This window comes from Canis aureus, chromosome 38 (assembly GCF_053574225.1).
Source record: "Canis aureus isolate CA01 chromosome 38, VMU_Caureus_v.1.0, whole genome shotgun sequence".
Taxonomy (NCBI): domain Eukaryota; kingdom Metazoa; phylum Chordata; class Mammalia; order Carnivora; family Canidae; genus Canis; species Canis aureus.
The window spans coordinates 2577291-2604403 of NC_135648.1; the positions used below are offsets into that span (position 1 = coordinate 2577291).

Here is a 27113-nt window from a genome sequence, read left to right on the forward strand (position 1 = left end):
CCACACCAAGGTGACCACCAAGGGGGTGAACGAGGTGATCTTTCATCCTTCCAACCCTTTCTGTGGGACTCACTTGAGCGTCGGCTTCTTTGGAAAGAGTGTGCACACAGCCGTCTGCCCCCGGGGCCTGTTCCGGCGAGACCCCAACACGACACAGGACTGACGGCGCCGTGCGCGGAGGGAAGGGGCTTTTCGCTCTGTGGTCCTCGGGGGAACTCTCAGGCAGGGCAGAGGGCATTTCTTTCCCCTTTACCTCCCAGCCACAGGCATCCTAGCTCCTCCCCTGCCCGGGCCGCAGGGAGGAAGGTGCTGAGTTGTTCAGGGCTTACAGGGCCCAGGGGCGAGACAGGAACCAGGCAAAACAGCTTTTATCTGTTTATTTAAAAACAGAATATCATTTTTATGTACAAATATGCACATATTTACACAAAAAAAATGTACATACCAGGAACCCAGATCTTTGGGTTCCACAGTCAAAGTCCTGGGCTGGCTGGGGAGCAAGGGATGGCATCTCCGTTGGCCCAGAAATCCAGGAGATTTCAGGCCAGGGAGGGTTTGGGCACAGTCTAGGTTTTCTTGCCAAGTGCGTCAGGGGGGCAATGCTGGATCGTAGGTAGACCCCCCCAGACCCACAGAAACTGTCAGAAGAGCCCCAGGTTAGAGCCGCTTTGGCGGCTCCTTGGCCCCACCCGAACTCCCTGGCCCCCTGGGTCTGTAATCCCTACCCGGTCTCCCCTACACCACGACCAACGCAGGAGCTCCGTCACCCACCCAGCAACCTCCCCAGGGACCACAGGCATCGTGGATGCAGCCAAGAAGAGACACGCAGCCAGGGGAAGGGCTGAAGGGCCCCAAGGAGCCAGGACCTCACCCTGTCCCCCTGCAGCCGGGGACAGAGGCGCTCACATCCCGGCCTCAGACCCCGGAGCGCCAGGCTCCCTCCTAGGCAGCTGCCTGAATCCCAGGGCCTTGAAGGAGCACTTTCCAGAAGCATCAGCGTTAACCCCCTGCGGGGGTCGAGCGAGGTCAGCTTTGCGACTTCCTACGCTGGCCCAGCTCTGACCAAACCAAGTAATGACAAACGTTCAGATCAATCAAAAGTTTCTTTTTTTTTTTTTTTTTTTTTTTAAAGATTTGCTTCTCTTATTAAAGTATTTGGAGGAGTATTCCTTAAAGAAACTCCTCCAGCAGGTTTATTTATAGAAAATAGGCACATGCAGCAGGCCCAGAGGCCACCGAGGCCACCAGAGGGCAGGGGCGTCGCCGCTCACAGCTCTAGCCTCTGGGGGACCCCTGGGCTGGCGGCACAGTATCTGCCACCGTGGGAGCCCGGCTCCCTAACCCAGGCCAGAATCCAGTTCCAGCCATGCCTGCACACCTGGACCTGACCCCCCGCCGTCTCCACCTCTTGCCTCCAACCTCTGCGCCATTAATACTGCTCTGGGGTCTGAGGAGATGACCTGCGTTTGCAGGTAGAGGTCACACAGCCACACGACACGCAAGCCAAACCCACCACGGTTCACTTGGACTCGGGCAGGACAGCACGACACACACGTGGGCACGGGCACCCCCCGCACACACACGCACGGTCAGCGGACACTCACACAAGCGCACATGCACACAGCGACCTGCACACACACACACACACACACACACACACACGCACACGCGCTGGGAGGACTCAACCGACAGACAACCCCCCCATCGTCGAACAGAAGGGTTGGAGGAAAAGGTCGAGCAGTCAGTGGGATGGGGGGCGTCTTCCTCAAGAAATACGGTGTTGAGGGAGGCCCCCCGAGATGAGCGAAGGTTCCCCAGGTCAGCAGAAGGAGCCAGGGTCAGGGGAGGGAGGCAGGCCTGGGTCAGACCAGATGCCCCCGCCCGTTGATGTAGATGCCGTTGCCCGTGGGTTTGGCCCGCAGGGTTCCGTTCTCTTGAACAAAATGGTTCATGGCCTGTTTGATGCCTTCATCCCGGTCTTCCTCGTCCTCTGCCCGCCCGGAGCCTGGGGACAGCAGTTCGGTCTGTGTCTCAATCTCCCGCACGGTGGTCAGCGTGGAGTAGCTGCGGCCCTCGGGCTCTTCACTCTGCAGGCCAAGGACAGCGGGCTCCTTAGGAAGCCGGCGCCGCCCGACGGCAGGGGGGCCGCTTGGGGAGCGCTCGGGGCAGAGGTCAGGTGCAGGCAGGGGCGAGGCTCCGGGTGGAGGCCGGGGCAGGCCAGGCGGGAGCAGAGGCGCCCGGGCTCCGGGGCGCTGGCCTGCCGCAGGGGAGCAGGAGGGGGCCCGAGGGCAGCGGCGGGGACGCCGGCGGGGCCGGGGCCTCACCATCACAGAGCAGCTACTGTTGTCCTTGAGACTATCGGGGTGGCCCTCGGCTCTCAGCCCTACACTCTCCTCCGGCTGTGGGGCCCGGACACGGGGGAGGAGTCAGAACAGGGCTCGGCCCCGCCCTCCTCGCCTTCCCCCGCCCGACCTGTCCAGCTCTCCCTGACCCGCCGAGCTCCCCTTCCCCACCCCGCCCCAGCACCCCCGGGGCAGCCGCGCCCCCAGCAGCCCCGCAGGGCGGGCTCCGGTCTGCAGGGGTCCCCGGGCGCGCACCTGGCTCCTGGGGTCCGAGTGGTGGGAGTGCAGCCTCCGGATGGAGTTCTCCCTGGTCAGGGTCAGCTCCTCCTCGCTAGGAGACACCCGCCCGTTAGGAGCAGCGGGGGGCAGCGTGTCCCCAGGGGCGCCCTCCTCGGCCAAGCCCGGGCCACGCGGAGCCAGGGCGCGGGTGTCGCGCGGTCCCCGCAAGTGGGAATGAGTGGCTGCAGGTGGGGCGTGCGTGTGCGTGCCACGTGGGTGTGACCCCACCAGCTGCGGCCCACCTGCCCCGACGGTCCCGGTCCGGGTCCTCCGCCCCACCGCTCACCTGGGCTTGGCTCCCAGCTTGCTCCCCGCCCGCAGCCGCCCGCACTCACTATTTCTGGGTCATCTGCTGAGCCTTGCGCCGATGGTACCGGGACATGAGCACCACCACCACCACCAGGAGGCAGAACAGGAGCGCGGCGATCACCCCCACCACCACCACGGACGCCGACACCAGGTCCACCTGCTTCCCCGGGGCCTCCTCTGGGTCTGCGGGAGACCCCCGAGTCTGAGGCGCTGCCCAGGTCCCGGGCACCCCCGCCCTCACGGGCCACCTCTTCGCCCTCACAGCCCGGGTCCCAAACCGCCCCTCCACCTGCCCCTCCGCGTCAGTCCCCCCCACTCCCCCCCATCCCCCTGCAGGTGCCTCGGGCTCACCGAGGACGTCCACCGTGACCTGGGAGTCCCTGGAGGACAGCTCATTGCTGACGTGGCAGACGTAGGTGCCGCTGTGCTCGGCGGTCAGCGGAGGAAAGCCCAGCGTGTCCCCCTGCACGCGGACGCCGCTGGGCAGGGGCCCGTCCAACCTGGGGGACAGGGAAGCTGGGGCGGGCGGCAGCCGCCACCACCCGACGTGCCAGGGCAGCTCCCCACCGCCCTCCCCACGACGTCACCCGGAGCCGCTGGCTGTTCCCACGGTGCCCCTCCCTCCCCGGGGCAGGTCTGGGCAGAGGCCCCTTCTCCCGGCCGCCCGGCCTGACCCGGGCACCCCCCACACACCCGGGGAACAGCCGCACGCGTGCCATCCCACCTGCTCCGGCAGCTGTGACGTCACCCAGAACCTGGGACCCAGCGGATGAGGCCGGCAGCCCGCGGGGTGGGGGTGGGGGGGCTCCCCTCTCCTATCTGGGCCCCACGTGCTTGGGAAGCGTGAGTGCACACGGCAGGGCACCAGCAGAGCCTGGGCCCGAGGCCACACGCAGGACTCCCCTGCTCACATCGGAGAACACGCCTGGGGTGGGGTCACCCCCGCGCACCTGATGCCTGCCCCCCGCCCCGGTTCCCTGGACATCTCGGACCCGCAGAGGCGCTGGCAAAGCTGCAGTGGTCACAGTGTCGGTGCGACAGCAGTAACAACCCGCTGTGCCTTTTTGTCCTGTCCACTTTGGGCACATACGTAAACACAGACAATATTAACATTTAAATATTGTATCATATTTCATAATTTTGATGTAGCGGGAGAAGAAAATCAAGGACTTATTGCCTGATTCCCTACCAGGGACCACGTATCCCAGCCTCCCTGGTGCAAGTCAATAATAGCATTTGGTGACGGCGCATATTCTTGCGGAGGCCTGAACATGTGCCCTGATACATCTGGGGTTAGGATATATTGTCCCAGCCCACAAGGAGAACACGGTGGCCCTGTGAGGGCAGGAGCCTAGTCCCAAGCGAGGCCCTCCCCCGGGCGCCAGGTCCCTACCGTGTCCAGTTGTACGAGGGAGGGGGGTGCCCCTCGCTCAGGCACTTGAGTGTAGCGCCTTCTCTGCCAACCTGCCACAGCTTTTGGTCTTCAAGGCCCCTCACGGAGGCCTCAGCGAGGACTGGAATGGGAGGTGGGAGGAGAAATAAGGGGAATGAGGCTTTCGATCATGCTGTTCCATGACCTGATCATGCTGTTCCCTGGAGGACCCCTGCCCCCTGCCCTCCCTCCTCACCCCCAACACCCCCTCTCACCCTCCCAGTCCCTGCCCTGTCCTCCTGTGCGGCCAACCTAGTCCAGGCCCTCCTTGCTGGGTCCTCGGCAAGCTGTCCCCTCCCCTCTCTGAGCTCAGAGTCCATAGTGATTTATCTGGGCTATGAGCCTCTAGGTCCCTCGGAAAAGATTCACACTTTTTCTGAATCCCCTGCAGTCCCTAGCGGAGTGCTGGCCACAGGACAGGTGTTCCGGAAACGCTCCCTGATTCTCCAAAGGCTTCAACCCGACTTATTCGTACATTTCTTTAACAAGCATTTGTGGAAGCCCTCCTGTAGGGTTAGTAGGAACAGGAAGGAGTCCTATGCCCGAAGAGGCTCGGAGTTTAATGCCAGGAAGACATTTTCCAGGTTACTGAGTATGAGTAGCATCTATGCACTAGGCGTCGTGTGAGACGCTTTGCCTCTGTGGTTTCTAATTCCCGTCAGAACCCTGTGAAGTTCCCATAATTATCCTCCTGCTGCTGCTGCTGGGGACACTGCAGACGAGCAGGACTGAGCAACCCCGGGCGAGCAGCAGAAGCAGGGCTGGTCCGGCCGGCACGCGGGCCAGGCCGCGGGGCCCGCCGCCCTCAGCAAGCCTGTCCGGCTGCGTGTATGTCTAAGTGCCTTCGCCCCGGGTCTATACCCGATTCTCCCAACCGCGCTGTGGAGCAGGGCAATGTCCTTCGTAAACAGGAGGACACTGAAGGTCAGAGAGCTCGGAGTGATCCGTCACGGCCACACCAGGGGGCCTTGGGGATCCAGCCTGGCCAGACTGGCGTGGCTCATCAGGGTCTCTGTTCCCAAGCTCCGAGTACTCACAGGCCACCTGGAGGACGTGGGTGATCCTCTGGTCCTGGAGCAGGCCAGGGTGGGACACCACGCAGGTGAGCGGCTGCCCGTTCATGCTGCGGCTGGGCACCAGGTGGAACTCCGAAGTGACAGCCGCTGAGCGGGAGTGCTTGAAGGAACGGCTGGACGCCGTGCCCTTGACCTCCGTGTCCCAGGTCACGCTGGGGGCTGGGCTGCCCTCTGCTGTGCAGGAGGCTGCCAGCGTCAGGCCCTGGCCCTCTTCGAGCGCTGGCCCGGGGTTCAGGGAGGGCAGGGGGGGCACTGGAGGTGGTGGGAGACAGGGGTCATGGTCAGCACACCCACCAGGAGGCCCTGCCCCGTCCCAGCTCAGTCGTCCACGGGCAAACATTTTCAGGCTCTTTTTTCTTCTCTTATTTCACCAACATAGACACCAGGGAAAATTTCAGCTGACTTTGTACCTTTCTCTATTGTTTGGTTTTTTTACCTTTTTTTTTTTTTTAAGATTTTATTTATTTATTTGACAGAGAGAGAGACAGCATGAGTGTGTTGGGGGAGCAGAGGGAGAGGGAGAAGCAGGCTCCTCCCCATGGAGCAGGAAGCCTGAGGTGGGGCTCCATCCCAGGACCCTGGGATCATGACCTGAGGCAAAGGCAGATGCTTCACCAACTGAGCCACCCAGGCGCCTCTGGATCATTTTTCAATAAAAATAATGAAGTAAATTTAAAAAGTAACCAGATACCATCTATATCCTATAATAATAGCCATCACTTACAAAGCACTTATTATGTGCCAAGTATTGTGCTAAACACTTTATAAATGTTATTTCATTTCATCTTGTCAACAGACCAGCAAAGTAGGGATCATCACCCCTGTTTTACAAGAGGAAACTGGAGCTTGGGAGGCTAAATGATTTGTGCCAGATTGTCAGCTGTTAGGGGACAGAAGCCTAGATTTACACTATTTCACCCCCAAGGCTAGTGTTGGATAAAGAGAAACTAAAGGCTTTATTTTTATCTTCCTAACCTTAACAGCTCCAGCACAGAATGAAAATGACTCAACTAGACTATAAGTCTAGGGCCTCCGTGGACCACAAGAACCCACAGTGCAAAGTGGTGGTTTAAAAGTGATGGTAGGGGCACATCGGTGGCTCAGTTGGTTAAGTTTCTGCCTCGGGCTGGGGTCCTGATCCCATGGTCCTGGGGTTGTGATCCCAGGGTTTTGGGATCGTGTTCCGCATCAGGCTCCCTGCTCTGCCAGGAGCCTGCTTCTCCCTCTCCCTCTGTCTCTCCCCCTGCTTGTGTGCTCTTTCTCAGTCAAATAAATAAATAAATTCTTTAATAAATACATAAATAAATAATAAAAGTGATTGTGGTCTCCAATCCAACCACATTCACTGAAGGTCCAGATCAAGGAAGGTGTCATCAGCCCCACGGGTCCTACACAACCACACTGGTCAGGGCTGGGTCTACATGTCCTTATCTCAACCCCACGTTTTAAAACCATGGACCTCAGGGCAGCCCTGGTGGCCTAGCAGTTTAGCGCCGCCTTCAGCCCGGGGCGTGACCCTGAAGACTCAGGATCGAGTTCCGCCTCAGGCTCCCTGCATGGAGCATGCTTCTCCCTCTGCCTGTGACTCTGCCTCTCCCTCTCTCTCTCATGAATAGATAAAAAAAATCTTTAAAAAAAATAGAAAAAAAACCCATGGACCTCAGGATGGCGAGTGAGGCCATGAATGAGTACTTTGGGCAGGACTGCTGCAGGAACTAGTAAGTGTAGCTTCCAGAAGAGAAGAGGCTGGGGGCCCCGTGAGGGTGTGTGTGGGGGAGTGACAAAGATCCTCAGCCCTTTGAAAGGCTGGCGTGCAGAAGACAGAATGAGCCTGTGCCCCCTTGCTTCAGAGAGCAAAGGTGCCCAAGGCTCGGGGAGCGGGCATCAGCAGAATGAAGACCCGCCCAATACATGGATCCTTGTCCAAGGCTGGAGGAGCTGCACGCAGCAAGCCGCTGGGGTCCCTTGAGGGAGGAGTTTCGGGGTTGGCCGGGAGGATGGTCTGGCTGGGGCTCCCTCACCGGGGCAGGACCCACCTCTTCTCCCCTCCGCGGAGCACCCACCCGTGCACCCACCCATGCACCCATGCACCCACCCATGCATTCCTGCAGAGCACATCTCTGCGTATCCCACCTCCTGCCCCGGGAGGCCCAGGCCGCCCCAGGCCACCCCGGGCCTGCACCCCCAGCCCAGCCCGCGGCCCACTCACCCAGCACGCGGAGCCGCAGCCGCGCCTGGAAGCTGCCGGCGGGGAAGGTGCTGACGCGGCACTCGTACTCGCCCTCGTCGGCCTGCACCGCGTTGCGCAGGAGCACGGCGCCGTCCAGGGGGCTCCGTGGTGGCGGCGGCTGCTCCACGCGGCCCTCGTAGGCCGCGCTCACGTGCAGCCCGTACTTGGAGTGCAGCAGCGCCAGCTCCCGGGCGCCCTCGCCCGCGTCCACGCGAGCCCACGCCACCTGCCCCACCTGCTCGCCGGGGTCTCCTCGGTAGAAGCAGGGCAGCTTGGCGTCCTGGCCCAGCACCACGGTCACCAGGTCCGAGGTCTCCAGCTCACCCGGCCGGCACCGGCCTGCAGAGGGCGGACAGGAGCGGCCAAGATTAGGGGCGCCCCAGAACCCTGGAATTCCTGGAGCGCTTTCTGCTTGCCCAGCGCCTTTCGTCCATTACCTCATTAGATCCACAAAAGGATCCCAAGAGGTGGGCGTCATTATCACCATTTAACAGATGAGGAAATTGAGACCCAGGGACAGGAAGTGACTTGCCTAAGGCTACAGGGGCACTGGCTGCAGGCGTCACACCCTCTCCCAGCCCGGGATTGTGTCCTGAGCCATCATGAGGTGGGAGGCTCTGCACGGAGGAGAGACCTAGCCTCTGCCCTCAGGGAGCTCACAGTCCTCTCCCGGAAATGGGTTTTATGTGCATGAAGACGGGGAAGCCATGGACAGACTTTCACAGAAGGTTCGATGTATCCAGGAGAGGTGGAGAGTGAATGCTTTCGGGAGGCGTGGCTGGGAGCCAAGGCAAGGGTCGAAAACAGTTGGCGTCTGGGATGGGGCATGTAGTGTGGGAAGGGTCCATCCCGAGAGGCCCTTCGAGAACATTCTTTTCATGGCTTGAAGATGAGAGACCTGGATTCCCAAAGAAGGTATTCTATGTGGGAGGAATGGCACGAAATGAGGCTCAGAGAATGAGCTAGTCACTGAAGACAGAAAAGCCCCGGGTCAGAGGCCCAGGGGCATGAGGTCAGGGCACACGCGGTGACAGGGTCAGGATGGGGAGCCACAATCAGAGGAGCAGAGACCGGGACCAGTGAGGATGGGCGAGTGCGTGGAGCACCGGCGAGGAGCAGTGCAGAGCACCCAGCGGTCTTTATCACGTCACCTAATTTTCAAAGAAGGATCCCTTTCTTGCCCTGTCGGGACCTGAGATCTGTTCAGGAGGAAGAGAGACATTTGGGCACCAATACGGAAAGGTGTGACCATCCCTGAGTTAGTGCTCGGTGCTGCGTTGCAGGCTAGTGGTGGACCGGGACAGTCGCTAGGGACCTGGGTCACATGGGAGGGCCTCCTGGGGATTTGGGGAGGACCAGCAGGGGGAGAGACCCTGAAAGGGATTCCAGGTCAGGGACTAAGGTGGGCAAACCCAAGGGGTGGGGAGGCTGGCTGGCTGGGGAAGCAGAGAGGGAAGGACACACCTAAGGCAGAGGGCTGTTGAGCAGGAGAGGAACGTGAGGGCGCGCCTTCCACGCTGGGCAAAGGAATTCTCGGGGCATCTACTACAGCGAGGGGCCAGGGGCGCTGTGCCTCCGACCAGGAAGTGAGGACACTGAAGCCCCCAGACTCACTAGGAATGCTTGGTGCTGTGGGATGGGGACGAGGGGACCGCCCTGGCGGAGGCTCGGCAGGACTGGATCACTGACCAGAACGGGAGGTGCAAGACAAGAGACAAGAACAACCCCTAGGTTTCTAAGATAAGCAGCTTAGGAGGGAGGCAGGGCCTGGGGAAGCTCATGGTCCGGGAGAAATAAATTTGGAGCCACGGAAACATAGGGCTGGGGGCAGAGTGAGGGCTCTCTCTGGGATGCCAAGAGCTCCTTGCCTCGGAACCTATATCCAGCAACCCCCAAAAGTGCAGAGCCCCGACCTGACCTCCGGCCAGCAGGTCACACGCCTTGCTCACGCGCTGCCCCTCCTGGAAGGCCCTCCTCCCTATGTCTGGTGGCTCCGACTCGTCACTGTCTGGATAACTCCTACTCATCCTTCAGGACTCTGCTTAGACATCACTTCCTCCCAGAGTCCTCCCTGCCCCAGGCGAGCTGCCCGTCCTCTGTTCTGCCCCGGCGCCCTGCTCTTACCTCTCCATAGTACTTTATCCCCTGGATGGGCCTCCCCCCCAAGAGTAGAAACTGGGTCTTGCATCACATATGGAAACTGATTCAGTGCTCAGTGGCATGTGGTCTGCATTCTTAGCACGTAATCGGTGCCCGATTGCCATGAATGAATGAATGAATGAATGAACGAATGAATGAGAGAGAAAGAGAGACAGGCAAAGTAGGAAGAGAAGGAAAAGTAGAAGGAAAAGGACTGAATCTTTGGTTGGGCTGGGTGGACAGGGAGGGGATGCCGTGACAACCGGGGTGGAGGCAGGATAGGCTGGCTCCCTGGGCTCCTGCCAAAGGGAGCAGCTCCAGACTGCACAGAGAAAGAGGTGGGCGAGGGGGCAGCTCTGGAGGGAGAAGGTGAAGCCCCACTAGAGTGGACTGGAGGGTCCCACTGAGGCACAGCATGGGTCAGAGGAAGGGGGTCCCCGGGGCCCTGCTAGCAGGAGCACAGGGAGGGAGGGAGGATGCCTTTGGGAGGACCCGAATGGGACGGGACAGACCTGCAGGGCCAGATACCAGGGCCCTGACCTGCCTAAGCCGGTCTTGGTCCCACCCAGCCCAGCCTGGGAGTCCAGCTAACCACCGCACCCCTCCCAGACACCTCCTGTGGGCGCTGGAGGGAGCAGGGCTGCCCCGGGAGGGCTGGAGGTGGGCTGGAGATAGGGGCCCATCCCCCAGCACATCCTCTGCCTCAAACGCCCGCTGTCTCTGCAGGCGCAGGGATCCCAAGCCCAGCTCCCCCGGACACCGGAACATTCCGAAAGGTTATTTCTGGGACAATGTCAGATGGCATCTTTTCCATCCCTGTCCCTACACTTGCCAACCATCTGCCCCTCTCTGCAACTGATCACCCACATCTTCCCCAACATATACGTCGTTCAGGGCGCAGCAGGCATATGCCTGAGTCGCAGTCCTCGGTGTCCCTCCCTGTGAGTCCAAGATCCCTGCTCCCGGGTGACAGGCCCCAGCTTTGCAGGCAGAGGTGCCCAGGAGAGTCCCTTCGGGACCTCCCCCACCGCCCTCATCATCCTGAATCCACTATCGGGCGGGAGCATCTCAGCTGAGGACAACATCCTCCTCCAGTTCCTGCACACGCGTGCATGCACACACGTACACACACCTGCACACACACATGCGCACATGCACACAGGCTGCAACAGAAGGAAGCGAGAACTGGGGCTCTAGGATCCTTGTCCTGGGCTCGCTGGACCCAGAAGCCCAGACTGCCAGGCCAGGGCAGGCCAGGACTGCCTCCTCCTCCTCTCCCCCACCCAGTGCCCGCCCGGCGTCAGCATGATGATGTCACCGGAGCAAAGGAGACACACCGCCTGCCTGGTGAGGTCACCCCGCGGGCATGTAGTTGCCAGGCCGGGCCAGGCCCACGGCCCCTTGTGCCGCAGATTGTCTGCTGAGGCCGGTGGACTCCGCTGGCTGGGCACTCCTCCCTCGGCCGTCCCCACCCCTCCTCCCAGGGCAGCACCAGGACGCAGGTCAGGGGCCTTGGTGATTCAGATGCCGCACAGCAGCAGGCCGAGCCACAGCCGCCACCAGCCACCAGCTTGCGCAAGGGCGAGAACAGGCCCGACTGGCCAGACGGGATCCCTGCCTCAGCCTCCCCCACCCCTGGCCAGGCCCCCACGGGCCTCATTGGGGCCCTGCCCTCTGCGTACCCCGCCCGCTCCCAGACAGGCCCTCCATCCCCGGCCTGGGTTGCCCGCTCTCTACCGGGCACCTGGGTCCCGACGTCCCTATCAGAGGTGGCGTCGGGCAGCAGGTGCAGACAACGGCGTCTTTGAGGACAGAGGCTTTGCCTTATGAGGGGCCACATCCCTGCTGGTGCGGAGGGGGGCCTCGGAGGGGTCCTAGAGGTGGGGCCGTGAGGATGAAGCGAGTCGGCGTGAGCCCTGCATGTCTGAACGGAAGATGCCTTTGGAGAGGGCCCGGCGGGCCTCAGCGCTACCTCGTGCACGAGCGGCGGCTCCTTACTTGATGGGGGGGGGGGTTGCACACTTGTATGTGCCCACATCTCATCCTTAGGAAGGTAGCCGTGCTTGGCTGAGTTGGGAGCGAGAAGCATGGGGTGGCGAGTATGTGTGCACACGCATGTGTGCGTGTGTGTGTGCACACACGTGTGTCTCCTACGTCCGCATGCGCACGTTCCCAGCCCGCGGAACTCCCGAGCACAGAATAAATATTTTGATGTCGGCTTCTCTTGGCTGCCGCTGTCTGTCTGTGTGAGCTGCCCTTGGTCGGCAGTGGGTGGCTCAGCGCCCTCACCCCTGCGTCCCAGCTGCGGTGTCGCCAGGTGCCCCTCCCCACCTCACCCCAGACTCCAGGGCAGATTCATCTCAGGTGGAGGTAGGTACCCAGAGATGAGGTCACTGTCCCTCCAGGTGATGGGAAATTGCCATTCAGGGCTCCCCACCAGAAGCAAACAAAGGCTCACCCTGCCCTTGCTCCTCAGGTTCCTACTAGAAGGACTCCCACCCATCTCACCGCCCCCCCCCCGGGTGCCCCCGAGCCCTGCTGGCCCCCCAGGAGGCCTCTCCCTGGGAATCTATCAGACCTCTGCTTCTGCTGCCACCACCAGAAAAACCTGCTCTAGCTCCAGGCCTGGGGTAAGGGTTGTCTGGTGTGGGTTTGGTGGGAAGGGGGGGATCCTGCCCGGGGCTGCAGGGAGGGGTCCAAGCTGTCCGGGGGCTCATCCTCCTTTGTTAACTCTTGCTTCCCTCACCCCACAGCAGCAGCCTCTCCCAGACGGAGCTGAAATATGAGGGAGAGTTTGGGCTAAGAAAGGACCTGGGAGGAGCCCTGACGTCTCCGTCTCCCCTAGAGGACAGGTAACATCAACAAGCCAGCAAGCCTGTTTCCTTCCACCCTTCTCCCCGTAACCTTGGCCTTGGAGTGCTGAGGAACTTGGAAAACCAGGAGGTTCTCCCTCTGCCTTCATCCCCGTCTCTCACTTAGCCCCCATTGTCCTAAGCCCCCCAGCTTAGGGAGAGCTTCCCAACCCGGGCAAAGTGCCCACCCACAGATTAGTGCCTGGGGAGGGGGGCCACACCGATCACAAAGGGAGGCGAGAACAATGCAGGAGGACAGGCCTTGAGGCAGCCGGCTCTGGCCCAGACACAGCTCCCAGCACAGATAAGTCCCCTAAACCCCCCGGAGCCAGAGTCTGAGCCGGGCTGAGTCACCACAACAGCCACACTGTGGGTGGGAGACCCAGAATTCTGCTTCTCCCAAACTCCTGAGATCTTAGCCACCCCCCACCCCGAAATCCTGCCAGCCACCCCCCCACAAAGCAGGGGCCAGCTCTGCCCCACCCCAAATCACAGCCCCAACCCAGCTCTCACCCATCTTGAAGGCAAGCAGGGAGGGGGTAGGGTAGCCAGAAAACTATGGGAAGAGCTCCTGAGGCCAGAGGCTCCAGGTCCTCCTCCAGCGCCTCCTCTCTGGAGCCTGGTGGCCCGCCCCGAGTTCAGTCCCCAGTTCCCAACTGGACCTGGACCTTCTTTGCAGATTCAGTTTGCAGGTCCAGCCCCGAGGCTCCTGCCCCCCATCCCTCCCCACTCCGCGCCCACTCCCAGCCCTGCTCTCCGCTGGCCTCCAGTCAGTGCTCGGCCAAGCCGTGGAGGCCAGCAAGTGGAGGCGGCCTCTCCTCTGGAGGCTCGCTCGCTGCGGCGGCCGCCCTCCTCGGCCTGGCAGGCTCCGGGCGTCGAGACTGTGCTCCAGAAGCGGGGACCATGGGCTCTCGCTGCCATCGCGGTAGCCGCGCTCCCCTTAGCCCGGGCCCCTGAAACGCCAGGAGGGGGGGACCAAGGTCACCGGGGCCACAGGGCTTCCCTGGCATTCTCCTCGGTCCCTGCCGCCTTGGGTGGGGAAGCTGGCCTCCCTTGCTGGCTTCCCTGGGTTTGGGTAGGTCCTGTGGGAAAGGGCCTGCCCCCCTCTGTAAACAGGAGTAGAAAAGCAGGGATGGGGCCCCTCCCTTTCGAGGAAACTAACCTCAGGTAGAAAGCTGATCCTAATCCTTGGAGGGCAGACCACAGAATTCGGGGGAAACCCTCACCCACAGGACCCCGTTGGGCAGACAAAGAGCTAGAAACTAGGTCCTACTGGAGAGGTGTCTAGATTTGGGCCCCTCAGCCCTGGGGCAGGAGATGAGGGAGGGGGGAGGGAGGGGACCTCACCCGGAAACTCATCCCATTAAGAAGAGACAAAGAACTGTGGTGTCAGGCGCCTCCCAAGCCTGGGCTCCTCTCCCTGGCAGGGGTGGGGCAGGGCCCTGGGGCTCAGAGCTCTAATGGCCCAGGAGTCAGGGGTGGGGGGGTGCACTGATTTGTAGCAGGGCAGGGGCAGAAGGCAGCGTCCAGGGTACAGCCACCTCAGGCCCCCCTGAAAGATGGGCCAGGACATTCCTCCCCGTGAGCAGCACAGCCAGACTGACCACCTGCTCCAGCCCCCAGCGCCTCCCCGGCCAACGGGCCTGGACGGTCCCACGGCCGCAGGGCTGTCGCGCTGGAAGCCCACGGCCACCGGCGGGTCCTGCCTCCTGCCTGTGGAGTCCACCTTCTTAGTTGCCCAAGGTCACCTAGCAAAATAATAGCAAAAATGGGGCCAGAACACAAGACTCCTGACTTCCAGTCCAAGGCTTTTTCAGAGACAAGAAACCCTCCTGCTTCCCCCGGGGCTTTGCGCACAGAAGAGCCGGAAAGGGGGTGGCAGTGGAGGTGGTCATCAGGCCGGGAGCCAGGGTCTGAGTTCCCGGCCTCAGAGCACCACCCGGGTCTACGGAGGCCTCACAGCGGCCGCAGACTGGAGGCTCCCTGGGCACCAGCTACTGGGGAGGAGCCTGGGGCCAGGGACCCCCACCCCCACCCCCGTAGGTAGCCGGGGCACCTGCCCCTCAGGCATTGGGCAAGGTCAGGGTGATGCCTTAACTACGAGAGGTCTCCGCTCCCCTTCCCTGGGCCTCTCTTAGCACAGCCTTTGTGTCCTGGAAACAGAAGGCGGGGACCAGGTCTTGTTCCCCACTGCATCCCCAGCATTTAATGACCCAGCTGGACTCCTTGTGCGCCCAGATGTACCAACCTTTAAAGGGTGAGGGGCTGGGAGACCAAGATACTCACCCTGGCCGTGCTTCTAACACTAGTAATCTTTTTTTTTTTTTTTAACAGAGAGTACAAGCAGTGGATGGGGGTGGGGCAGAGGGAGAGAGAGAAAGAGAGAGAGAATCTCAAGCAGGCTCAGCGCGAGCCCAACGTAGAGCCCGACGCGGGGCTCCATCTCATGACCCCGAGATCATGACCTAAGCCGAAATCAAGAGTCTGGCCCTTAACCGACTGAGCCACCCGGGCGCCCCTAACATGGAGTAACCTTAGGACATCACTTGCCTACCTATTTGTCTCGGTAAAATGAGGCAGTTTGAGCGGTGGCCTCTCTGACCCCTTCCATGTCCTCAGACCTCATGGCTCCATTCTTCAGGGGTGGGTAGATCCCCCAGAAAAGTGGCTGCCGAGTTCCCTGGCCCCAGCGACCAGACCCCACCCTCTGGGCCTGAGCAAGTGAGGAGGGTTGTCTGGAAAATGCGAATTAAGTCAGGGGTAGGAGGCAGGGGCTGGAGCTCAGTATCCTGCGACTGGAGACTGGCCAACGACCCTTCCATCCTTCCGTTGTCAGATCAGGGCAAGGGCAGCGGCCACCCACCCACACACCTATGCCTCATTCTCCCGACGGCTTCCGCCGGGGACAGACAGGGCAATCACTGCTGGGCTCTGCTGGACAAGGAGGCCCCCTCGCAACGGCTCCTGGGCCGACCCAGGTAGGGCTCTGACTTCTGAGGACCAAGATTCCCCAGTCCCTCCTTATGCTGGGAACAGCCGACAGGATCCCACCGTGGCCTCACTGTGCACACACATGCAGAGACACACGCACACGCTCTCCCCCACTCTGAAGATAAGTTCCTGTGATTTATATCTGCTATATATGCATTAGACGGGAGTACCATGAGGCATCTGGTCCAGAAAAGAAGGGGACAGGGAATAAACAAAAGGAGACCACACCCTGTCTAGAAGGTGCCCTACCCTAGACCCCCCGCTCATCTCAGATCACGCCCCCCTGAGCACCCTGGTGTTTAATAGGGAGCCCAGGCAAAGAGAGGGGCCAGAGCGAAGGCCCAAGCTCCGCAGTCCTCTCCCAGCAGGTGCTCCCCCGCCCCCGGCACTCTAGCACATCATGGCGAGGGGAGAAGCCAACAGGAGTGCCCTGTCCACTCTCCGGGCATCGGGCTTCCTACACCCTGATGACTGCAAAAACCAGCTAAACCCTGAGTCAGCCCAGCGCCAGTCAGCAGTTTTGCAGCCTGGGGGTGGGGGGGGCAGGCGAAGGAGCCTCCGGGAAACCCTGGGGTGAGAGCGTCCCCATCTGTTCCTCCTCCCTGCCCACCTGCACGGGGTCAACATGTCTCTTTCCCCAGAGGCAGCTGTGGCAGCGGTGGTCGGGGATCCGGGACCTTAGACAGAGTGACATGGCCTGGGGCCGGAAGAGGGTAGAAGGGAAAGAGTGACACCGGCCCTTCTGGGAGCAGTACTCGCAGTGGGGGTGGGAGACAAATAGGTCCCTCAGTCCAGAGTCAAGAGTATATTTATTTGTGCGTGTGTGTGCGTGTGTGCGTGTGTGCGCGCTGGCTCGGCCCCAGGAGCAAGGGTCCCCATGGCTCAGGCAAGTCCTACCTGTGAATGACGCCAGGAGCAGCAGCAGCAGCAGGACCTCGGGCCCCCACATCTCGGCTCCCAGGGACAGAGGCATCCAGCAGAGGCAGAGCCGTCCGGCGTTTCTGAAGCTCCACTGAGATCTCCCTGGGAGCCGCGCTGGAGCTGGGGAGGGCACCCACCCAGGAGGCAGGAGGTCACGGAGTCCCCAGGCACTGACACACCTGCCGAGCCCTCTGGGGTCTCTGCAGGGGACCCAGCCCTGCTCTACCCACCCGGCTAGAGCTCCCCACCAAAGACCCGTGGTCGGGAGCTCCGAGCTCCCCCAGAGCTGCTTCCCACGCCACGGCCAACAACGAAGGCAGAAACCTGGGAACCTGCTCAGCAGGTCAGAACAGGTGCGTCTCCGGGGGTTGGGCCTGGCACGGAGACTCAGCAGCCACCGCCCCCACGGCCGGGCTAGCTAATGGGCGCCAGGGAGGGAGGGGAGGTGGGAAGGACCTGGTGGGGGATCCCACCGGCAGCTCCAGGGCCTTACCTGGCAGCACGGAAGGGGCTGCGGAGGGAGGGGCGGGGTGCAGGGGCCGGGGGTGCGGCAGAGGAAGGCCCGGCGTAGCTCAAAGACGAGGCACCAGGCCAGGAGGAACAGGGGCAAGGCCCTTGTGGGTGGAAAGGAACCCAAGCATCCCACACCCCTGCCAGCCGCGTGGCCTCCCCAGGGCCTCGCCTAGTTCCCCGATCTCCTGGGGGGCTCAGCCTTGAGGCTGCAAATCAGAGCAGGCCAGAGCTGAGAAGGCCAGGGCTGGCCCACACACCTGACCCTTCGGGTGAGAAAGACGCCCCGAGAGGGGACCGGGCTTGCTGGGGGGCACGCAGCAGAGGTGGTAACACGGGGGTTCTCGGGCATCTCTGTCCATGAGACAGGGATCCAGTTCAAAGACCCCGGGGAAGGAGCGGAAGTGACACCCTCCCCAGTCCCAGCGGACGTAGGAGAAGCCAAAGGACTGACAAGAAATTAGCCCCACGGACTCCTGGCCCCCCAGCAGGCCCCCATCTGAGGGGCAGCGCCTCCTCGCTGCCTGGCCAGGAGCCCAGAAGTGCATCAGCGCGACTCTCCACGGTCGTTTTACCCTTTACCCCGTGGTCATGTCCATTTTGAACCGCCCCCCCCCCCGCCCCGCCCGCCGTCCCTGTGTCCCTATAAGTACACGCACACTCGGAAGGGCCTTACGCAAAAAATGTCACCACCAAGTTACACAAAAGCTTACTGGCCAGCCTGGGATAGCCAGAGGGAGGGGGCTGACTCCCACCCACCCCCCAAAAAAAACTGGGTGAAGGGGAGGGGCAGGCAGGTAAACACGGAGCTAAACGCGAGAAAGGAAAATATAGGTTTCGCTTTGCAGCAGGGCCCTCTTGTCTGGGGGGAGGCAGGAAGGGGTACCGAGAGCAGCGGGGGTCACCTCGCGGGGAGTGTTTCCCACACCCCACACCCCACACCTCCACCTCTGCCGAAGTTGAAAGCTGAACCCGAACGCTGCATCTTCGAGCTTTCTCAGCTCCCCACCCCCAGGGCGAGTCTGTCAGCCTGTCCTTCCGCAGCCTCTGCTGCGCCCCGTATTAGAGCTCATGTACCCCCATCATTTGTGCACATCTTATCTCCTTAAATAAATGTGAGCTTCAGTGCGCGAAACACTGACCGGAGCCTGCTGTGTGCCAGGGCTTTGGGGGGCGTGTGGGGACGAGGGACGGGAGGAGGGACGGGCTCTGGGCTCCTGGAAGGTCAGGCTTGTGCTGGGACCTTGTGTTGGTGGCCGGCGCTCGGGCAGCCGGCGGCCCGTGGTGGGCTCTGAACACCTTTAGGCCGAAGGCATGAATCTGGGAGGCAATGGATGTCAGCAAGGAAAGGGGGGCCCCGGAGGGTCAGTCCAGGGGGCATGCTGCGTGCCCTGAGCCCGAGCCGTCACCCAGACCGTCACCCTGCCTCTGGACTGTGCCCCTGACTCCGGTCTGGACTCAGCTCTTGGCAGTGGCCGTGGCAGTGACCTCTTCCTCCTCGAGGGCTGTTTCCAGCAGGTCCGGGGTAGCCCCAGGGCCCAGGCCGGACACCCCAACTCCCCAGTTTCTCTCCACCTCCACCTTGGCAAACCCCTTCCCCTCCGGGACGCAGGTCCCCGCCTGTGCCGGGGGAGAGGCCTCACCCCGATGCTGCTTTGAGATCCGCTGCGGCAGGGGTGGAGTAGGGCCGGGGGAATGGGTGGGGGGAGCATCCCGTGTTATAATTATGATTATCACACCTTGGATCCTATCGCACGGTTTCAGAGGAGCTCCTTTCCTTCCCACGGATTCACCCCTCCTGGTCCAGGAAACCACGGGAGAAACTGAGGCAGGGGGCAGCAGGGCAGTTAGGTCACTAGGTGGGCACCCGCCTCCTGGATCTCCTCAGCTTCTCCATGCACAGGGTACCCCCACCCATCCATGGGGCTCCCGGCCAGGAAGTCTGGGAGCCCCTCAGTCCCTCCCCCTCCCCTGGCCAGCTGTGTTTGTCCGTCCAGAGCCCTTCTCAAGGCCAGGATGCTCCCGGTGTAGTTGGGCCGGGCAGCCCCTCTCGGCCTCCCCATGACGTTGGAGGCTCGCCCTCCGCTCGGTGCCCTCACTCCTGTCTCAGAGGGCCACCCCTCCCCCTTCCCCCAACCCCGCCCCCCCCCCCCCCCCCCCCGGCCCCGGGGAGTATGCCCCCAACGTCGACGGGGCCCGGGGAGGGCATTCGAAGACTCTCTAGGCCCGTGCCTGGTTTTCTGGAGTCTCTTCTTTCCTCCTCGTTGAACCCCCGCCCCCCTGGTGCCTCACTACCTACCGTCTCCCACCCAAACTCGGGGCCCTGACAGCGGGGACAGTTGGAGCCCAGGTGGCATGGTGAGTGGCTCACCTGTCTGAGCGCCATCACCGCGGGGGCCTGCTGACCTCCGGGTGGGGCGGGGGACCCCTGCCCTCAGGGAGCCCTCGGGGAGGGGGGGTGGGAAACAAACCATAGGACCCTATGGCCCACCCTATGTTCCCGTGGTGTACCTGGGTGCCTGCGGCGCCCACACTCGCACTGCTCCTGTGAGCAGAACTGCAGACGTTCACAATCTGCGTGTGTCCAAGCATCGGCTCACAACTCAGCTCTGTCCCCGTGGCAGGCTGCACACCTAAGCCAAACCGGTCGGAGTGGGTTGTGCTGAAATTTTTGTTTGTGTCAATGGGACTTGGAGGTGAGTCAGGGAGGGACAAGGATGGGTGGGGTGGGGTGGTGAGAAGAGTGAGAGTGAGGGTCAGGTTGAGTGAGGGGGAGAGGGAACGGGTCAAGGCAGGGGGCAGGGAGGGTTGGGGGGGGAGGTCAGGACGATGGGTTGGGGTTCGGGCAGATGAGAGAGGCCCCTAGTGAGTGAGTAACACCCCTGTGTGCAGTGGGATCCCAGGTCAGAGGAGAGTCAGAGGCTCGGGGCGCGGGTGGAGGAGACCCTTGGGCTTTGGGAGACAGGAGTGGATAATAATAGATCATTGTGGAGCCAGGAGGCAGCATGAGTGTGGACAAATTGTCGGCGACCCAGTTCTACACAGCTTGGTTCCTCTGGGTGATGGGAAGCTGCTCTGATCCGCTCTCTGCCTCGGTTCCTAGTTTGTACAGAGGGGCTTTGTGGTGCTGATGGACGTCATGGCAGGTTACTGATTCGGGATTGGCTTCTGTCCCCAGGACCAGGGCACTTGCGGGTAGAAGCCTCAAGCTCACTTGGGCCCTTCCTAGGACCCCTCCCCCACGCGGGGGCTCCCACGGGAGGACCTCCAGCAGCTCTCCCCCCCTGGAAACGCCTCTGCCCCCACAGCAGCACCGCCCTGTGGGCCACGGCGTCCTGTCTTCCCTGAGGGTTCACCTGAGGCTCCGTCTCATGGGCTCTGCTGCTCCTACTCCGCGGCCTGCAGGCCAGGAGATGCCCGGACCTCAGCCCCGTCCCTGCGTCACAGCCATGCCTCCTGGTTGCCTCTCAACCTCCCCTGGAGCTCAGGGGACTGGAGTTGCTTGTTCCTAAAGAGGTCTACTGCTGGAGTGACCCACGCAGCCAGCCGAGATGGCTCCGCAGAGGCACGCGTGGGCCCCGTCCTACAGGCCCGTGTGTGCAGAAGCCCTCCCTCCTTGCCCTCACCCCACGGGCTCCCTGGGCATCTGCAAGTACTTGACACAATGAACTCCAGCGCCAGGGCCTGGGGTAGGAGATAGATGCCTTTATTCTTTGACCCTGTCTCCGGATGGGCTGGCACTTTGAGAAGCCTCTAGAAATAGGTCCTGGCAGGTGTAGGGCAAGAGTGGGAGCCTGCATGGAAAGGAGTCTTCCAAGGGGTGACAGCATCGAGGAGGAGGTAAGAGCAGAGGAGGCGGGGTCCTGGGAGCTTGGCAAGAGCATGGATTCTAAAGTGAGGACCCCAAGTGGTGCCCCCTGCACCCTCCCAGGTCTTCCCAGGAAGCCCACCTGCTGGGGAGCATGGAGGCAGCCCCCAGGGGCCAGCGGGCCTGCAGAGCCTACACCTGCGGCGCCTGCAGGGAGCACCAGGCATTTGGGGCCGCTCACGCTCACGCCCAGTGTGGACGCTGTGGGAATGGTCCTCTGCAAGGCAAAGACAGCCACTTCCTGGTCATTGGCCTGAGCGCCTGTCCCCACCGCACTCAGCTGCCCTGGGGCGGCGGGGGGGGGGAGCCTGCGGACACCCTACAACCAAGCCTCAACCTCGGGCCGGGCACCGAGGGTAGCAGGGCAGCTGCGGAGCCGAGGTGTCACCTCAAGGCCAGGAGAGCAGGAGGCCCAGGGCTGCAGGAAGCCTGGGAGGGCTGGGAGCTTCGTGGAGAGGGCGCGAAGGCCCGGAGGGGACAGGCAAGTGTTCCCTGGGGGAAACCTGAGAGGACCAAGGAAGAGGGCGACGCTGGCGGGAATGGGGAGTAACTGGGGACTCCCGGAATTTGAGGGCAGATTTTCTTCTGAAGCTGGTTGCCATGATCTTCCTCCTGTGTGGCCCGGGGACGCTCACCTGTCTCATAAACCCCGAGTTCCCTCCTCCATTCCCCTCCAAGATCCACGCCACCTTGGACCTGCAGCTCTACCTGTTTCCCTGGCCGGCACTCAGCACTCAGCACTCAGCAGCACTCAGCACTCAGCACGGCTGCCCTGGTCAGAGGCTAGGACGCAGAGCCGTCGTAGAGGGGTGGCCCAACCCAGGGGGCCCCGAAAACCAGGGGCCAGCTCCTCCAGCTCCAAGACACCCCAAGGGCCTCCTGCATCATGACCATTTCCAGGCACGGGAGACAGACAGACACCCAGAGCAGGAAAGGGGTGAGGAGGAGACAGACGCACTCGGAGCCAGCGGGTGAGGGTCATTCAGAGACAAAGATGGTGAGACCAAGTCTGACACAGACAGAAAGACCTAGAAACATTTTGGGAAGCCGGCTTGCCCCCCCTGCCCCTCCCGCCTACTCCCCTCTCCACAGGGACCCAACGACGACATTTCCCTGTTCAATAGCATGAAGTCCCTTAAGAATCCCCATCCGCACCCCACCTCTGCCCCTGCCCTCTCCCCTCCAACCCCCTGCTTACGGCTCCAGCTTTCTCTCAAACCCCTTCCCGGCCGCGTCTCTAAGGGACGAGCTCCTGACGCAGGGCCTCCTGCAGCCTCTCGTCCTGGCCGGTTCTCGACACTTCTGTTGGTCCAGGTCCTCGTTCTGGCCAAGAACTAAGAGCCAAGAGCCCGAATCCGGGCCAGGAAGGTGGGGGGCGGGCAGTCAGCTGGCCAGAGTGAGCGGGGAAACCCGGAGAGGGTCGGAGTACAGCCCAGGGACGCGGCCCCGCCGGCGGGCCCCGAGCAGCGCTGAGCCCCAGGGCTGGGCCGGGGTCAGGGTGCAGCGGGGGCAAGGAGAGGACAGCGGGAGCTCTGCCAAGGACTGATGCGGCCGTGTCACCTGGGGACCCCGTCGGGCGGCGAGATGGGCTCCGGAGGTTATTAGCAGGTGACGCAGGTGCAGAAACGGAGGAGCCCTTCCGGCTGCCCTCGGGCCCTCACCCCGTCCTGCTCCTTCAGTGCCACGGCGGGTGCTGCTCTGGGGCGTGAAGCGCACGTCACACAAGGCCCTTGGCTTTGCCTCCTGTTTTCTTCTTGCTCTCCTCTCTCTCTCTCTCTCTCCTCTCTCGCTTGATTTAGACTAACCACAGGAGGCAGGGGTCCTGAGCACCCCCCCCCCAGTGGATAACCACCTCTAGCTACTAGATGGGACGGGAGCGGGGGCGTGGAAGCTGGGAGCAGGGGCGTGGAAGCTGGGAGGAGGGTCACGGAGCTGGGAGAGAGGCTGGAAAGGCCCCTGGGTGGGGAGTTCCCTGTTCTACCCAGGAGACGCAGAAACTATCTGTCCCAGGGCAGAAACTATCTGTCCCAGGGCGCCTGGCTGGCTCAGTCGGTGGAGCATGTGACTCTTGGTCTCAGGGTTGTGGGTTCGAGCCCCACATGGGGTTTAGAGATTACTTAAAAAAAAAAACAAGAGCTTTGGGAAGAAAAAACAACAACAACAAAAAACAAAAACAAAAAAAGAAAAGGAGTCTGACAAAATGGGCATGTGGGTCAAGAAGGCGTAGGTGACATGACACAGCCCCCTGCCCCTGCCCCCCCGCAGCTCGTTGCCTAAGTCCTGGGAAGTGTGACAGATCTTGAGTCCAGCTGTTAGGAGGCTAGCGGGTCAGAGCGCTCTTGGGGAGAAGGCTGGCCTTCAGACTGCAGTCAGGGACACTAGAGGTGGTGACTGGGGAGGCAGCTGCGCGCTGCGGTTGGTTAAGCGACTGGACTCTCGTCCAGGCCCAGGTCCTGATGGGAGGGCCCCGAGGTCCAGCCCTACATCAGGCTCTGAGCTCAGCGGGGAGCTTGCCTCAGGTTCTCTCCCTCTGCCCCTCCCCCTCCTTCCCCTCGTGCTCGCTCTTAAATCTTAAAAAAAAAAAAAAAAAAGAAAGGTGGTGACTGTTTGCAGAGTTTGTTACCAAGATCTGGGAAAACTGAGGACCTTGGGTTAGACTGAGGGAAAGCTGGTATTGGATGGGCCGACACTTTCCAGGCTCTTACTGGGTCTTGGCTTTAGGGACATGTGGGAAACAGGTCTTGTGACCTTCTGGTCTCTGTGCCTTCCTTTTTTATTTTACCTCTTTGATACAGAGAGAGAGAGAGTGCATGCACACAGCAGGGGGGAGGGCAGAGGGAGAGGGAGCAGCAGGCTCCCCACTGAGCACGGAGCCTGACCACGTGGGACTCATCCCGGTGTCCCAGAGGCGCCGGGGATGCTGCGCCATCAGACTCGGGGTTACAAGCCCGTCCCCACTATGGCCCTGTCACTCTCTACGCCTCCAGTCCTGGGGCACGAGGGGGGAATGAGTTCAAGGGTAGAGACCAAAGGCAAGAGTCGCAGCCATCACTCCCGTGAGCAGCCCTGCACTGGGGACCTGTCCTGGGGACCCATCCGGCTGGGTTCCACCCCTGTGGTGCTGGGGGCAGAAATCTGTCTGCACTTCCTGCTGCAGCCATGACCAGCTTGGACCTGGGCCTCTTCCTTCTTCACCGGGTCCTGGAGGGACACAGGAGGCGGCTCAGGGACACGCTTGCATAAAGGGAGACCCCAGGGAGGGGCTAAGAGGCACGCAGGCTCCCACACGGAGGAGGGGCAGCTTCCGCTGGATCCCGAGACCCTCCCTGCCCTTAATCTCGGTCCCAGATGTCCCCGTCCTCAGTTCCTTGCGTTGTGTGAGTCTAAGAGGCGAGCTGAAGTAAGGAATTCTTCCCAGGACTCAGTAGCGCAAAGTTCCCCAAGGCTTAGTTCGCTCAGCCCCGGCCCGACCATGCACACTCACAGGCCCTGACCCAACCATGCACACCCCCCCCAAGCATGTACACTCAGGTCCCAGCCGAGCACGCACACTCGCCGCAGCCTGCACGCACACTCAGCCCCAGCCCCAGCCTGCACGCACACTCGCCGCAGCCTGCACGCACACGCACGAGGCCGGAGAGGCGGGCTTTACCACCCCCTCGTGGCCAGAGCAGCAAGGCCGCCCCTGCGCTCCCGGCCCTCCGGGCTCCGCCGCGAACTCTCCGGAAGCCCCGGGACGCGGACCCCGCAGACAGGTTTTCAGCGAGGAAGCCGCGGCGGCCGCGGGGGAGTCACCCCGAGAGTCGGGGCGCGGCGGGGCCCGTGGCCGTGTCCGCCGCCTCCCAGGCGCCCGGCCGCGCTCACGGCCCCGCGCTGGCTCCTCCCGGGCGGCGGCGTCCTCGGGGATCCCTCCCGGCCCCGCGCGCAGCCTTGGCCCCTGCGCCCTCGGGGACCCGGGGCTAACAGGCGCTCGGGCCGCTCGCCCCCGCCCCCGCCCCCGCCCCCGCCCGGCCTCCTGTCTCCGGGTGAGCGGGGCTTGGCGGCCCGTGCGGCGGCCGTTGCTGGGCGGCGGCGGGGGCCCGGGGGGGTGACCGGGCGGTGCGGGGGGCCGGGGCGGGCCATGGCGCTGGCGGGGCCCCCGGGGGGCGCGGGCTGGACCTGGCGGCCGGTGGCCCGGGACGCGCTCCTGGCGCGGGCCTTCCACTCCTGCACTGAGCTGCGGGGCCGCTTCTACGTGGTGGGGGGCCTCCCGGGCGGAGGGGCCTCGGAGCCGAGCGGCGACACGGTGCTCTTCGACCCCGCCGCGGGCCGGGCGGTGCGGGGCGCCGGGGACGGCCCGCGGCGCAGCCACCACGACGCGGCGCCGGTGGGCGGGCGCTGGCTGTGCGTGGTGGGCGGCTGGGACGGCTCGCGCCGCCTGGCCACCGTGGCCGCCCTGGACGCCGAGCGCGGAGCGTGGGAGGCGTGGAGCGCGGCCCCCGGCAGCCGGCCGCCCGCCGGCCTCAGCGGCCACACGTGCACCCGCGTGTCGGACCGGGAGCTGCGGGTGGCGGGCCGGGAGGGCGGGACCCGCACCCAGCGGCGCTGCGGGAGCATCTTCACGCTGAGGCTGGACCCCGGCGCGCGCACCTACTGGTACGGCCCCGCGCCGCCCCGCGCACCCCTTCCCGCGCCCCCGCCTCCTTCCTCCCTTCCTCCCTTCCGTGCTTTCGCCACGGTAGAAGCAGAGCGCTTCCGTTCCCCAGAAAGCCCAGCTGAGGCCCGAACTCCTGCCTCCCCGCAGCTATAAGGAAGAGGGCTGCCGCACGGCCTCGCGCTCAGGCCACTGCGCTGCCCTGCTCCCGGCTCCGGGGCCCCGCCCAGGCCACCAGCTGTTGCTCTTTGGGGGCTGCAGCTCCCCCGAACCGGAAGTGGCTGGGCATTGGAGTCTGGGGAAGATTAAGGTACTCTCTACTCCCATCTTGCTGCGGGTGGAAGGGGGCTAGAACTGTGAGGTCCGAACTCCTCCAGCCAACCCCTTCTTTCTCCCCGAAGGAGGAGCCCCCTGCTGCCCTTCATCTGACAGAACAGCTTGCCAGGCTCGTGACCAAGGGGCAGGGGGCCCGACAGGGGCCTCGGGGACTGCGGCATCACTCATGCTCTGTGGTGGGGCCCTTTGCTGTGCTGTTTGGTGGAGAGACTCTGACCAGAGCCAGAGACACCATCTGCAATGACCTCTACATCTATGATACGCGTGAGGGCTGGCTGCTGCAGGGGGGGGGGGGGGGGGGGGACATGGTAGGGAGATAGGAGAACTGCAGACGCAGAAGGAGGATGGAGTGACAGGGTATAAAGAGGAGCAAAAATTAATTGACCAGTTAAAGGAATACACAGAATATTAAACTGTGCAGAGACCCACAAATTGAGGAGAAAAAAACCGGGGGGGGGGCACCTGGGTGGCTCAGTGGTTGAGCATCTGCCTTCAGCTCAGGTAATGATCCCGGGGTCCTGGGATCGAGTCCCGCATCAGGCTCCCTGTGGGGAGCCTGCTTCTCCCTCTGCCTGTGTCTCTGCCTCTCTCTGTGTCTCCCATGAATAAATAATTAAAATCTTTAAAAAAAAAAAAATACGGGCAAACCTTTGGTCTCGTGAGAAGCCCCATGGTGCCAAAATGCTACTGCCTCTTAGCACCCTCTCTCTTACCCAACAGGAAAGTCCCCTCCTCTGTGGTTTCACTTCCCCTGTGCAGACCGTGGGCTGAAACGTGTGGGCCACCGGACCTGCCTTTGGAACGATCAGCTTTACCTGGTTGGGGGCTTTGGTGAGGATGGCAGGACACCCAGTCCACAGGTTTGCATCCTGGACCTATTTATCTAAAGAATAGTGCCAAGACGCACTGTCACGCCTGTTTTGTTGCAGACTCATAAAGCATTGCCCCCAGACCTATCTGCCTCATTTCAAATGCTTATTAAATTTCAATCTGAGTCAACATTTGTTTGTGATTCTTTTTTGGGGGAGGGCAGTAAACAAGTAGACACATCTTTATTTGCAAGGGGAAGGATAAAATATGGGACCTCCTCTGATACTGTGAGCCATTAGCCTGATGGAACCAAGCCCCACAAGTCATAGGCTTTTCCATGCCTCATGCAGATCCCGCCCCTCATATTGGGAGAAAGCTTCAGGCT

General features: G+C 62.3%; 2 protein-coding genes across 6 annotated transcripts; one reads left to right on the forward strand and one right to left on the reverse strand.

Moving 5' to 3' along the window:
- Positions 1-362: 362 nt before the first annotated feature.
- On the reverse strand, positions 363-25333 carry NECTIN4 (nectin cell adhesion molecule 4). 5 transcript variants are annotated; one of them, XM_077886964.1, is made up of 14 exons: positions 25108-25333; positions 22148-24150; positions 21032-21166; positions 19593-19714; positions 18821-18904; positions 16548-16691; positions 7648-8007; positions 5400-5690; positions 4324-4444; positions 3282-3430; positions 2957-3113; positions 2598-2673; positions 2325-2399; positions 363-2087 (listed from the first exon to the last, which is right to left on the reverse strand). In XM_077886964.1, exons 6-14 carry the CDS (start codon positions 16621-16623, stop codon positions 1863-1865), a joined length of 1530 nt encoding a protein of 509 aa, XP_077743090.1. In that variant the 5' UTR covers positions 16624-16691; positions 18821-18904; positions 19593-19714; positions 21032-21166; positions 22148-24150; positions 25108-25333; the 3' UTR covers positions 363-1862. The 5 variants fall into 5 exon arrangements, with proteins under 5 accessions (XP_077743090.1, XP_077743092.1, XP_077743091.1 ...); XM_077886966.1 differs by lacking the exons at positions 22148-24150; positions 25108-25333 and having other exon boundaries at positions 21032-22022; XM_077886965.1 differs by lacking the exons at positions 18821-18904; positions 19593-19714; positions 21032-21166; positions 25108-25333 and having other exon boundaries at positions 22148-24703.
- KLHDC9 (kelch domain containing 9) lies at positions 25055-26917 on the forward strand. Its single transcript, XM_077886985.1, has 4 exons — positions 25055-25584; positions 25733-25892; positions 25984-26182; positions 26639-26917. The coding sequence occupies exons 1-4, from the start codon at positions 25070-25072 to the stop codon at positions 26803-26805; spliced, it is 1041 nt and encodes a 346-aa protein (XP_077743111.1). The 5' UTR covers positions 25055-25069; the 3' UTR covers positions 26806-26917.
- The last annotated feature ends 196 nt before the right edge of the window (positions 26918-27113 follow it).

Excerpts from the sequence above, each read along its gene's own strand:
- NECTIN4 (XM_077886964.1), bottom strand. The coding sequence starts at position 16,623 with ATGCCTCTGTCCCTGGGAGCCGAGATGTGGGGGCCCGAGGTCCTGCTG. Across the intron at positions 4,445-5,399 it reads CCACGTCCTCCAGGTGGCCT|TCCTCGCTGAGGCCTCCGTG; the intron begins GTGAGTACTCGG and ends CTCCCATTCCAG. Across the intron at positions 2,088-2,324 it reads ACAGTAGCTGCTCTGTGATG|AGTGAAGAGCCCGAGGGCCG; the intron begins GTGAGGCCCCGG and ends CTTGGCCTGCAG.
- KLHDC9 (XM_077886985.1), top strand. The coding sequence starts at position 25,070 with ATGGCGCTGGCGGGGCCCCCGGGGGGCGCGGGCTGGACCTGGCGGCCG. Across the intron at positions 25,585-25,732 it reads CCCGGCGCGCGCACCTACTG|CTATAAGGAAGAGGGCTGCC; the intron begins GTACGGCCCCGC and ends GCCTCCCCGCAG. Across the intron at positions 26,183-26,638 it reads CCTCTACATCTATGATACGC|GAAAGTCCCCTCCTCTGTGG; the intron begins GTGAGGGCTGGC and ends CTTACCCAACAG.